At 41.9% G+C, this 14,215-nt stretch overlaps 1 protein-coding gene across 2 annotated transcripts in view; it reads left to right on the top strand.

The window, feature by feature from the left end:
• POU2AF2 (POU class 2 homeobox associating factor 2) overlaps positions 1-14,215 on the top strand; it is a 70,146-nt gene that overhangs the window by 51,865 nt on the left and 4,066 nt on the right. For both annotated transcript variants that reach the window (XM_069948530.1, XM_069948531.1), the window contains 2 exons: positions 7,988-8,030; positions 10,089-10,387. In XM_069948530.1, coding sequence (XP_069804631.1) covers positions 7,988-8,030; positions 10,089-10,387 — 342 coding nt within the window. The remainder of the gene's footprint in view (positions 1-7,987; positions 8,031-10,088; positions 10,388-14,215) is intronic.

Below are 14,215 nucleotides of genomic sequence, written 5' to 3'. Positions count from 1 at the left end.
AGGACTCACCTACATAGTCCTTTTATGATCCTAATCCTCTCCTTACATAGTCAGTGGATTTCTTTTGGATACAATACCTGTAGAAAGGGAAAGGTTCCTTTTCAAAGATGGATTCATGATGGAAGCACTTCAATGAACAAATTTCAATGGCAGGTTTATAAACGGTATCGGTAAAGCAAACCAACATATGTATTTAGGAGTAATAGAAATGCATTGGGTGAGACTGTACATAAGTAAAGTTATGACGGTATAGAGAATATAGGATATAACTAGTAGGCATCTCTTGTATCATATGTATCATGTTTTTATTGAGTCCATTATAAGAAAGCCATTTAAGTGTGATAGCAGAATTAATATCAGAATTGAAACCAGAAGGAAACAGAAGGTAACGTTCCTCCATTTGCTCCCTCTCTTAGCTCACAATGTTCATTTTAGCTTTCACCTTCACTTCCATTATCCTCAAACTCTGCTGTAATCCTCCACTTCCCACACCAAGCAACAACCTCTTTATTTCTCCAGCTCTTTTACCCACTGGGCTGACCCCTCCTGTTATCCTCTTTCCATACACCAAAACTTTTACTTCTAAATACTCTCAATGTCTGAGCCCCCTCACCTACTCACACCTACTGTCTCTGTCACTGCTACTTCTCACTGCTGGAGACATTTCACCCAACCCTGGCCCTCCCTACTAGATCTCATATACCCTGCTGCCCTCCTTTCGACCACCTTCCTCTAAATCACTCCACCCCTCTAACGCATCCTTCCTGGCCCCCCTCCCGCTGTCCCTTTCTTTGATGCACTGTGGAACACACGCTTTATCTGAAATAAACCCACCTTAATACATGATCTCTTTCTTTACCACAAGCTCTTCTTCTTAGGCCTAACTGAAACATGGCTGTTCCCTACTGACACTGCTTCCGCTGCTGCACTTTCCTAAGGTGTGCTCCAGTTTACTCACACCCCTCACCCTGACAATAAACAGCCCACCCTCGCAGGTACCTTAGAAACCTTAACATTCAAACACCCTCTCACTCCCTTGTTCCACTCTCCACCATACACTCTCTGAACGACACTGACACAGCCGCAACCTTCTACAATTCCACAATTACCTCAGCCCTTGACTCTGTTGCCCCTCTCATGAAAAAGAGAACACAACGCTTTAACAGACAGCCCTGGCACACTGACCTAATCAAACCACTAAGGCGAGTGTCCAGAGCTGCTGAGCGGCGCTGGAAGAAAACCCATTCCATGGAGGACTTCCAGACATACAGGCGAGCGCTCCTTGACTTCAAATTTGCCCTCACCTCTGCTAAACAGGATTACTTTACTTTCTTCACGTCTTCCTTATCTCACAACCCTAGGCAATTATTCAACACCTTCAACTCCCTTCTCCATCCCCCACTGCCCCCCCCCCCATCTCTTATCTCTGCTGAGGACTTTGCCACATTATTTAAGCAGAAAATCAAAGACATCAACGTAAGCTTCACCTTACAGTCCCCTTGGCCCCCCCTCATGCCCTTCTAGTGCTCTTCCCCACTAACTCACCTCTCCACCATCACTGAAGAATGTCTCTCCAAACTACTCTCCACATCGCACCTCACCACCTGCGCGCTTGACCCAATCCCATCCCACCTTATCCCCAACCTCTCCTCAGCACTTGTCCCAGCACTAACCCATCTCTTCAATCTTTCACTAACGTCTGGCGTCTTCCCATCTCCATACAACCATGCAACCATCACACCCATCCTTAAAAAGCCATCACTTGGCTCTATTTCCTTATCCAGCTACCGCCCCATCTCTCTTCTCTCCTTTGCATCAAAACTCCTGGATAAACATGTCTACCATGAACTATCCTTCCACTTTTCATCCAACTTGCTTTTTGACTCCCTGCAATCTGGCTTCCACCCCCACCCCCCCACACTCCACAGAAACTGCCTTAACCAGAGTGGCCAATGACCTGCTAACTGCCAAAGCCTCACACCAATACTCTGTGCTCCTTCTCCTTGACCTATCTTCTGCATTCGACACAGTTGACCAATCTCTCCTCTTACAAATTCTTTCATCCCTTGGCGTATCTTGTTCAGCCCTCTCCTGGATCTCCTGGACACTTTTAGTGTCTCCCACTCTCACACCATCTCCTCTTCTCGTCCCATCACTGTTGGTGTTCCCTAGGGCTCTGTACTCAGGCCTCTTCTCTTCTCTATATATACCTCTTGCCTGGGACATATCATACAGTCCCAGGGCTTCAGGTACCACCTCTACGCCGATGACACTCACATCTACCTCTCTGGTCCGGATGTTACCTCTTTCCTATCCAGGATTCCAGATTGTCTATCTTCCTTCTTCTCCTCCCACTTCTAAAACTCAACATGGACAAAACAGAACTAATCATCTTTCCCCCATCTCGCTCCACCCCCCATCTAATCTGTCGAACACTATCAATGGCTACAATCTGTCCCCTGTCCCCCAAGTCTGCTGCCTTGGGGTCACCTTTGACTCTGCCCTATCATTTCCAGAATCCACTCTTTTCTCACCCCTGACCCCACAAAACTGCTGGTCCATGCTCTCATCATCTCTCACTTGGACTACTGTAACATCCTCCTTTCTGGCCTTCTATCTAACTCCCTTGCTCCCCTCCAGTCTATCCTTAACTCTGCTGCCCGACTAATCCACCTTTCCTCTCGCTTAATCTCTGCCTCTCCCCTCTGCCAATCCCTTCACTGGTTCCCCATTGCCCAATGTATTCACTTTAAATTGTTGACCATGACGTACAAGGCATCCACAACTTGTCCCCTGCGTTCATCTCTGACCTGATATCCCGCTTCCCTTCCTTACGCAACCTTCGATCCTCCAGTGGCCTCCTCCTGCACTCCCTTTCCCCTCTCGCCACTCGCCTCCAAGACTTTGCCCGAGCCTCCCCCATACTCTGAAACTAACTACCCCGACACATCCGGCTTTCAACCACCATCAAGTCTTTCAAAAGTAACTTGAAAACCCATCTCTTAAAACTAGGCTACAACCTATTAAAATTCTGCATCACACTTGACTGGCTGCACTTTACCTCCTGTGTCTCTCCGTTTACCTTATAGATTGTAAGCCCTTGCCAGCAGGTTCCCTTTTCCCCCATGTACCAGTCTGCTATTTGCCTTCATGTAATGTGTTCTGATCTTGTATTGTTCCTGTTTGTTATCCCAATCTCTTGTATAGTTCTCTGGAATTAAGGGCGCTCTATAAATAACAAGAATAATAATATTAATAATATGCGGCATATTTATTTTCTTTTATTCTAAGTGGTTCTCTGTTATAAGAAAATATTAGCCAGAAGGTAGAAAACCAGATAGGGCATATTTCCTCTATACACTCCCTCTAATTGTGGCACCTGTATTGTGGGATGAAGTGGTGATATATATTACTGTGCTAGAAGCAACAGTACCTACTGTTTTCTTACATCTTCCTATGCAAAGCTACTTTAGGCCATATGACCATTTTATTAATCATATTTTTCATGATGAATTTTCCAACTTTTGTTTTAAATGGGCACTGCCATTACCAATAAATAATGATGATAAATCAGCAGGGGGGTGATATACTACATCTTTGCAATTTACTTCATTTATATTTTTGCCTGCTGTCTACATAAAATACAGTGCTATAAGTCTGACCACAAGGTGTCTCACTTACTGGGAAACCGCAGTCGGGGCTCTGTCACTAAGGCCATTTGGTCTTTTGTAACAGACTAAATGCAGGAAGTGATGTCAGTTGTGACATGATATATGTGTGTACTATTCCCCATTTTTACTCTGCACCATTTCCAACATTTGTGAGGTCAAAAAGCCGACTACACCCCCTAATGATTTCCTTATGGGATGCAGTTTGCAAAATTGGGAGACTTCTTGTGGGTTTCTACTGATTCAGTGGTGGCTCATTTTATCCACATTTTGTGAGTAAAATTTTACAACTTATCTAAAACTTTTAATTCCTGTAGGTGTTATATGAGTTAGGCTTTGTATGGACAAATCACTTTATTCATCAATGGTTGTATTTATCATCACTGCTAAACATAGTTAAAGCCCTCAAATTAGATTGCCCATAATCCTTGAAATGGCCACTTGGTTTTACATTTGAAACCTTCAGTACTGCATGAAAATAAGAGAAAAGGTTAATGTATTATGCAGTTTATGGCTCATTTAGGTTACTTTTGTAATGTTGAAAAGAACCTAACCTTAATCTTTCATCGCCTCTTTAAGCTTGCCAACCCGTGAACACGCTTCTTTTACAACTTTTACATCCATGCAGGATTTTTCTTCTCTGGACAGCTGCTGCTCTAGAGGAAACCTCGGATGGGCAAATTACATTCAAATTTTAACCTCTGAATTTGTCTGCTATACGTAGCAGGAACTCGCTGTTTGCTGTATGCAAAAATGATATAGTTTGTCATCTCCTATGTCTTTAAAAATAAGTAAAGGGTTGTATTTGAGGCTGCCGGCCTTGTTGAATATCATTGTCATTGGTGTTTGCTGGATTATTAGACTATGTGGTTGACTTGTCTAGTGAAGTTTGTATAGTAGTTATTATTGTTTGGGTGTTTGTAACATGGAGCTGATGGAGATTAGTAGAGGAAAGTCTGAAATATTAGAATTTATCTTAAAGTGATAGTTTAGATTTTTGTTTTACTTATTTTTATTGTTTAAGCTTTGCCTATATTGTGCAACTACTTTACTTTGTCAAATTTGAAATCTTCATCATAAAAATGAAAGTCTGTCTGTCTGTCTGTCCTTCTGTCTGTCTGTCTGTCCTCTATAGACTTCCAAACGCCTGAACCGTTTGAGCCCAAATTTGGCCCATAGACACATTGGGTACCCGGGAAGGTTATTGCAAAGGTCCCGTCCCTGCCAGATGTACAGGAGGGGAGGGGGAGGGGGAAGAGTGCCCCATAGAGATGAATGGGAAAATCTCCTCACTGCAAACACAGGTGATATAATTAGCTGCAGCAGACACGGCAGTTGGAGCCTTAGCAACCAATAGGATTACTGCTTTCATTTTCACAAGGAGCAATGGTTGCTAGGGAAGCTGCCTCACAACATCCACAGTAATAACTGGTAGATCCCCTACTCCATCTATACAGTACATGTATACAGGACCCCTTACTCCATCTATACAGTACATGTATAAACAGGGCCCCCTACTCCAACTATACAGTACATGTATACAGAACCTCCTACTCCATCTATACAGGACATGTATACAGGACCCCCTACTCCATCTATACAGTACATGTATATACAGGACCCCCTACTCCATCTATACAGTACATGTATACAGGACCCCCTACTCCATCTATACAGTACATGTATATACAGGACCCCCTACTCCATCTATACAGTACATGTATATACAGGACCCCCTACTCCATCTATACAGTACATGTATATACAGGACCCCCTACTCCATCTATACAGTACATGTATATACAGGGCCCCCTACTCCATCTATACAGTACATGTATATACAGGGCACTACAGGTATACCAAACTGTGACTGGGTAACACTGCCACACCAGACCTGACCAATACCGCCATACTGTGACTGGATAACACTGTCATACTAGACCTGACCAATACCGCTATACTGTGACTGGATAACACTGTCATACCAGATCTGACCAATATCGCCATACTGTGACTGGATAACACTGTCATACCAGACCTGACCAATACCACAATACTGTGACTGGATAACACTGCCATACCAGACCTGACCAATACCACCATACCGTGACTGGATAACACCGCCACACCAGACCTAACCAATACCGCCATACTGTGACTGGGTAACACCGCCACACCAGACCTGACCAATACCGCCATACTGTGACTGCATAACACTGTCATACCAGACCTGACCAATACCGCCATACTGTGACTGGATAACACTGCCAAACCAGACATGACCAATACCGCCATACTGTGAATGGATAACACCGCCACACCAGACCTGACCAATACCGCTATACTGTGCTGGATAACACTGTCATATCAGACCTGACCAATACCGCCATACTGTGACTGGATAACACTGCCATACCAGACCTGACCAATACCGCCATACTGTGCTGGATAACACTGTCATACCAGACCTGACCAATACCGCCATACTGTGACTGGATAACACTGATATACCAGACCTGACCAATACCGGCAAACTGTGACTGGGTAACACCGCCACACAAGACCTGACCAATACCGCCATACTTTTACTGGATAACACCATCATATCAGACCTGACCAATACTGCCATACTGTAACTGGATAACACCGCTATACCAGACCTGACCAATACCGCCATACTGTGACTGGATAACACCGCCATACCAGACATGACCAATACCGACACACTGTGACTGAATAACACTGCCATACGGGTAAATACAACCCTGCAGGTATACAGGACACTACAGGTATACAGGACCCCAAAACTATACACTACAGGTGCACGGGACCTCCACAAAACTATATACTACAGGTATACAGGACCTCAAACTTTACACTACAGGTATAAAGGACCCCAAAACTATACACTACAGGTATACAGGACCTCCACCAACTATATACGTCAGGTATACAGGACCTCCACCAACTATACACTACAGGTATACAGGACCCCAAAACTATACACTACAGGTATAATGGAACTCCACCAACTATAAACTACAGGTATATATTACCCCAAACTATACACTACAGGTATACAGGACCTCAAAACTATACACTACAGGTATACAGGACCTACACCAACTCTATAATACAGGTATACAGCACCTTCACCAAGTCTATACTACAAGTATACATGACCCCAAAGCTATATTCTACAGGTATACAGGAACTTCACCAGCTATATACTACAGGTATATAGGACCTCAAACTATACACTACAGGTATACAGGACCTCCACCAACTCTATACTATAGTTATATAGAACCCTCAAACTATTCACTACAGGTATATAGGACCCCCGAACTATATACTACAGGTATACAAGACCTCCACCAATTATACACTACAGGTATCCAGGACCCTCAAACTATAAACTACAGGTATACAAGACCTCCACCAACTATACATTACAGGTATACAGCACCAACTATATACTACAGGTATACAGGACCCCCGAACTATACAGTACAGGTATACAGGACCTTCACCAACTGTACACTGCAGGTATACAGGACCTCCCTCAACTATACACTACAGGTATACAGCCCACCCTCAACTACACACTACAGGTATACAGGACCTCCCCAACTATACACTATAGGTATACAGTATACAGTATATATTGGTGGCAAGCACATGTACCAAAACCACTATGAATGGCTGCAACACTGAGCAAATGCTGAGCGCTGTGTTCCATATTATTTTGATCTGTATATATGCTCTCAGAAAATCTATAACCTATTTAGGTAACTATAGATATACAGTATACAGTATATATTGGTGGCAAGCACATGTACCAAAACCACTATGAATGGCTGCAACACTGAGCAAATGCTGAGCGCTGTGTTCCATATTATTTTGATCTGTATATATGCTCTCAGAAAATCTATAACCTATTTAGTGTCACCTTCATCTCCCCTAAACATCACTAACAAAAAGATAGTCATGTTCTCTCTGTCCCAGGATCCATATACAGCAGGTAGGGGGAACTTGCCCATCATACCTGGCTTTGGGAATGTTGGGAATTGTTATTCTGAAGCAGCTGGAAGGCTGTGAGTTCCCCTACCCTGATATAAGCCACGGACTAAGATTATATTAATGTTGAAGGGCCTACGCATTTTTCTTGTTAGCTGAGTGCATTGTTATTATTTTACATATTTTCTGTGGAATTTGGAAATGAGATGATATATTGCGTGTTTTAGAATTTTGTTTCAAACTTGGATTGCTGCTAAAATTAAAGGTTTAAATGTTTGAAACTTGTCTTTCATTTCCAGGGCAGTACCAATGTTTCCCAGACTCCATTTGTCCAAATGTCAAGTAAGTATTTTCTACAAGATAATATAAATCATAGTAAGTCTGGTCTCTGGCAAAAACCTGATTTTGATTTTTTTTAAATTATTATTGTTTTTTTTTATTTCTATGACTACAATATTTTGCATTTTTTTAAGCATAGAACTTTAATAACAATGTACTAACTAATAAACTATCATAAATTATTATTATTATTGTAAACTATTATTTATAGTGGCTATCTATTTCAACTTTTATAATTATCAGGTGCTATATACACTACAGCCATGGTCTGATATTAGCTATAATAGATCTTTTTCAAATAGATTCCATTGCCTCATATTGAGATTCCATTACCTAAAAATTTTCTTTTTTTCATGTTTTTGAGCAAACATACACAAATATTGTATGCATACAATGGGGATAATTTATCAAATTCTAAAATTTTAACAAGAATTAGACTATAGACTGCGAGTGGTGTAAAATAATAAAGTATTGCATACTCACTTTGTCAGATCCAGCCCCAACACTCCATTTGCTTCCATTTCCTGCCTCTGTTTTCTTCCCCTGATGATCCGCTGTCCCTGCTCTGCTGATGTTCCAAACAAACTGCAGCCACAGTGATCAGCCTCAGTGAATGGCTGTAGCAGGTTTGGACGTCATTAGCAGAGAACGGACAGCGTGTCATTAAGGGAAGTAAACAGAGGCACCAGGACAGACTAGAGCATTACTGCTGGACCTGGCAAGGTGAGTATGCTCTATTTTAGATACTGTAGCTAGGAACATGGCACGTATTTGATTTATACTTCTCATCCAATACATTTGCTGTAATGTACGCTCTATTTATACATATACTTCCTGCACATCATTTGTAGGACAGAAAATACAATATTTAGATATTGCTGTTTTGTAATTGCTTTGTTGCCCGCTAGTGTTTTATAATCCCATTCAGAATGTCCATGTCATGTGTGTAGTGCATTATTTCTTATTGGTTGGCCTGCAAGATCACAGGAATTTCCCAGCCGCCTGTCTCTGTATAAGACATTGCAAGTGGTTGTATTGTGCTCCTGAGCATGTGCGACCACTGGCACTGTGGTGGACTTTGGTGGAAAAAGCAATCAAAGGAACACCTGAGGGTACAGTCACAAATATGTTATAGCAATATGTAAACAAAGGAACATTTTTTTCAAACACTTAATTATTTTCAAAACATAACAAAACAGTAAATACAAGTAGGATACGTAAAAAGTACAGATGGGCACCGCTAATACACAGCTGGTAAAAAAAGAAAAGAGCAACAACAAAAAAAAATAATTATTACCAGCAATGCAGAAATCCTAATAAAGCCCTCTCCCAACACTCATGCCTCCTATGGATGTCAGTTAATATGCCTACATACAGAAGACTAATCAACTGCAAGATTTTCAAGCTACCTGAAGAACCTGTTAAGGCAATGTTTACATAGCGTATTAGATGAGCCGTTCCGTGACCCGGCCGGGTCACGGAACAGCTGGTCTCTGAAAAGATCATCCAAGCCGGTACTGCAGTACCGGCCGGATGATCTTTTCGGCCACAGAGTTCTGATGCGGGCGCGTCTGTGTGCGCCCGCATCGGAACTCCCTACAGCACACCATGGAGCGAGCGGCCAGATCTGCTCGCTCCATAGTGTGCACTGGCATGTTTTTCTGCGGACGCTATTCAATGAAGAGAGATGCTGGCCGGAGAGTATACTATGTGTATGTGCTCCGGCTGGGATTTCTAGGCAGCAATGGATGTATATTTCCGTATAAATCACGGCCGTTGTACAACGGCTGTGTTTTCACGAAGATATACAGTGTGTGAACATAGCCTAAGTCCAATGTCAAATAAAAATTGGATGTCAAACATCAAATTGGATGTAAAAGAAATTCTTAAAGTAATTTCTTTATGAATCCCTTCCATTTCCTAAAGAATCCTGGGCTTTAGATTTCCACATCCTTTTGTATTCTACATTTCTTGATTCAAGGAATTCAGAAGATGTTTCTGCTTGCTAGATTCATCTAACCTGCTGAGAGTTCCCCTTTAACTCCTGCCATTTTCTTCTAGGTTCTCCTGTATTATCTGGATATTATGGAGTAAGAAGATCTTTCCTTCCTGAATCTGAGTTTCATGCTGCAAAGCAATATTCAGCTGATATCTACTCTTCTTCGTTGGGGTCAAAGTCAATAGGATGTGATCCAGCCTCCATACAGAGTTATCCACCATTGCTGGATCCCTATTTCTCGGATACCATAGGTGACTACAGGAGCTCATCAATAACATCTGCCAGTAGTTCATTGTTCAGCACTTCATCACTGCCACCTCTTCTACCTCACTTCTCTGGTGACCCATCACATTATTTATTGGTAAGAAGTCATCAATTATCCATACTTATTACTTAATTTTATTAGTAATAAATTTGTACCTAGACAAACTATTAGCGGAAGCTATTTCTGATCAATACAATTTCATATTCCAATATAATACTCAAAGGTAAAGTGTCAATCAATAACAAAAAATCTAATATTTAAATCAAGTTTTTACATTTAACATATTTTTTATGCCCTTTTGGTGGTGGTGTTTTTTTTTTTTCCTTTTAATTTTCCATTTAACATCAATTCAGCCTTACTTCCCCTGTAGAATAGTCACACAGTGTACATATAAGCCTGCCCCATACACAGAAAAGGGTCCAAAGATGTTTCTTGTGCGTTTGTCTATGGGGTTTGCTGTAAAGCATATCACTAAATGCTGTAAAAAAAAAACAAAAAAAAACGTATCTCAGTATCTGGTTTTAATCAGTAAAAAGTAAGGCCCAGTTCCCACTGAGCAAAGGTAGCGGAATTCCGGAATTCTTCAGCGCGTACAGAGCAGCAGCGCGCGCCTCCCATAGACTCCCATTATGAGCGGGAGGCTAACGGCATTCCGCGGAGGACAATTCCGTCGCGTAATTCCGCTAGCTTTGCTCAGTGGGAACGGGGCCTAATGTAGGAAACACATTCACTTTGAAAGTAATTATAGCATATTCCTTCATTGGATTTGTGGGTGAAGATATCTTGTAGTTTTATGGCTTGACTTGACTTGGTCACTGTTCTTTCAAACAGATAGAGGAGTACAGTATGGTAAATGAGTCATATTGTGATATCTATGAAACACTGATCCTGAGGCCTTTTATACTTACTTACCTGCTGCAGGCGCCATCGGTGCTTAGGGACAGCTTCTCCTTCGCTCTGTGTGCAAATGAGTCACGTCACTTATGTGCTGCAATGCTTGGGGGGAAGGTAGCAGCCTCTTGTGGTTGGAGGTATGTTGCTGCTGCCAGAAGAGTGATTGGCAGGGTCAGGAACAATTAAAATACTAATCATTGTGCCAGGATTAGGAGAATGTACAGTCAAAGGGCCAGCATCAGCTGTGTAAAGGGGGCCTCAGTTGTATTTTATTACTATGTTGCAATTTAATTATTTTGTGGTAGTTGGGACCATGATCATGCCTTTGATATGTGCCTATGTACCAACAAGAAGCACTCTAATATAGGATCAGAAAAATTATCTTCTTTTTTTTTTTTTTTGATTTATAGTTTTATTGCAAGATTTTTATAAATTTTACATACAAACAAAGGGACAACAACACGTTGTCCATAACACTTACAAACATAAAAAAAAAGAAAAATAAAAAAAAAATGCAGAGATATAAAGTACAAGGTAACAGAAATAAACAATAAACAAATAAACTAACAGATAAGTCATCTCCTATCCAAGGGAATGAATTACAACCTTATGGGTTAGAACAGTTTTAATAGTATAGTGTTCTGAGTAAAGGCAATACTAATCTGGTTATCTCTAGTGTAATACAATAATCTTTAACGTAACGTAATTCAGGGTGGCAGTATGCCTAAGTCTTCCTAATCAATTAATCGCAGAAGAGGTATGACACCTGACACACCATATGTGTTGCCCACACTAATGAGTGGTGAGAGCAGCTAAAGGCTGAGAGTCCGCTATTTGCATGAGAAGAGATAAGGAACGATTTATCCATTTCTCCCAATTGGACCTCACTTTAGCGAGAGACCCCAGTCTGTTAGCAATGGACAGTTCCATCTGACAATTATAATTAACCACATTGCATATTTCACTGATGGTTGGTATTGTTGTACTTTTCCATAATTTTGCAATACAATTTCTGGTGGCTAGGAGTATGTGTGAGAAAACTGTGAGGTCAGGTAAACCCCAATCCTCGGACCCCAAACCTAATAGTGCTAATCCTGGTGACCATGGAACCTTAAAGGTAAGAATACTCTTTATAAGTGTGTATACTTGAGCCCACACTAGCTGGATCTTTGGGCAGTTCCACCAGATATGGAGTAGATTTCCTATTTCTTTTTGGCACCTCCAGCATAATGGAGATGAGGTGGGGTATATCTTGGACAGTCGGTAGGGGGTTAGGTACCACCTGTATAATAATTTGCGTGAGGCTTCTAGATGGTTGATACATCTGGACACTCTAGATACTATGGTATATATATGGTTCCACTGGGCTTGTGAGATGGAGCAAGATAGGTCATTTTCCCACTTAACCAAACATGGAAGGATGTATGCATTCCCTTGCAGGGCTTTATAGGCTCTAGACAGGCCCTTGGGGCGTAGTTCCTGATTGTGGAAGTATTGCTCGTACATAGGGTCGGCGGATTTCTTTGGCGAGGAACTTGAGAGCTTTTGTAAACAATGTCTCAGTATGAGATATTTATAAAAGTCCCTGCAGGGAATACCATACTCAGATGTTAGCACATTAAAGGACTTCAGATCCTTATTGTCATATAAGTCCCCAATTGAAAGAATACCGTTAGCTGTCCAATTACCATAGTTAGAATCAGGGATCAGTGAATGCAATATTTCCAGAGGTAGAGTTAGCTAACATGATGGAAGTAATGAGGAAGCTATGGAAGGAGTGTTCCATACTTGTATAGCTGTGGTAATGGTGGGAGACACATGTTTCAAGTTAGGGAGTTGAAATCTTGAAGATTCCATAAAGGCCTTTAGGTTTCCATCTGGGGTGCATGAGGACTCGATATCTACCCACTGTTTAGAGGTGTCATTCGCCCACCAGTATCTAAGCTGGTCCACCAGGTTAGCAGTGTAATAAACTTTGACGTTAGGGCACCCCAACCCCCCATGTTGCGGAGGTAGGCACAATACTTTTTCAGAGACCCTAGCTCTTTGTCCAAGCCATACAAAGTTGTTAATCACTTTCTGTATACGCTTCAACAAAAAAATGGGAATCTTGACAGGGATATTCCTAAAAAGGTAGAGAATTTTGGGGAGTATAACCATTTTAGCAGAAGAGATTCTGCCTACCCAGGAAATTGGCAATTTGGAGAATGCTGTTACATCTTTAGAGATAGTTGTGATGAGAGTGTTAACATTTGTTGTAACTAATCTGGTCAGTGGGGAAGTGAGGGTGATGCCCAAATATGGTACTGCTCCCTCAGCCCACTGGTACGGGTATGTGTTTTGCAGTTGAGTTTTGGTACCTGTAGGGATGCCCATGTTCAGAATAAGGGATTTGGTTGCGTTGAGCTTATAGTAACTGATGGAGCCATAATCATGCAATATTTGGGATATGTGAGAAAGGGATTCAAGCGGGGACGAGACACATAGTACAATGTCGTCAGCGAAGAGCCCAATGCGATGTTCTCCCTTGCCTATAGTAATACCCTTGATTCCTGGAGACATCCTTATAGTTTGGGCTAGGGGCTCAATGGCTAATACAAAAATAGTGGGGGACAGGGGGCACCCCTGTCTCGTCCCATTAGTTATCTGAAAGGGGGATGATAAAGTACCTGATGAAAAAACCTGGGCTGAAGGGAGGGTATATAGGGCCATAATTGCTTGGAGAAAGGGACCTTGAAATCCGAATTTAGTGAGTACAGCACGGAGGTATCCCCAGTGTACTCGGTCGAACGCCTTCTCTGCATCCAGGGTAAGGAGCAGAGAAGGCGTTTGACGTCGCTCGGCCTCAGCGATGATGTTTATCATTCTGCGGGTTCCATCTACTGTCTGTCGCCCCTTTACAAACCCTACTTGATTGTGATGTATCAATTGGGGGATTATATCCGTTAATCTATAGGAAAGTAATTTGGAGAAAATTTTTAGATCTGTATTTAAGAGAGATATTGGGCGGAAATTGGCTGGGGTATCCAT

This window comes from Dendropsophus ebraccatus, chromosome 12, assembly GCF_027789765.1.
Source record: "Dendropsophus ebraccatus isolate aDenEbr1 chromosome 12, aDenEbr1.pat, whole genome shotgun sequence".
Lineage (NCBI taxonomy): Eukaryota > Metazoa > Chordata > Amphibia > Anura > Hylidae > Dendropsophus > Dendropsophus ebraccatus.
The sequence above is the reverse complement of the archived record's forward strand: the minus strand, read 5'-3'. Positions and strand labels throughout refer to the sequence as shown.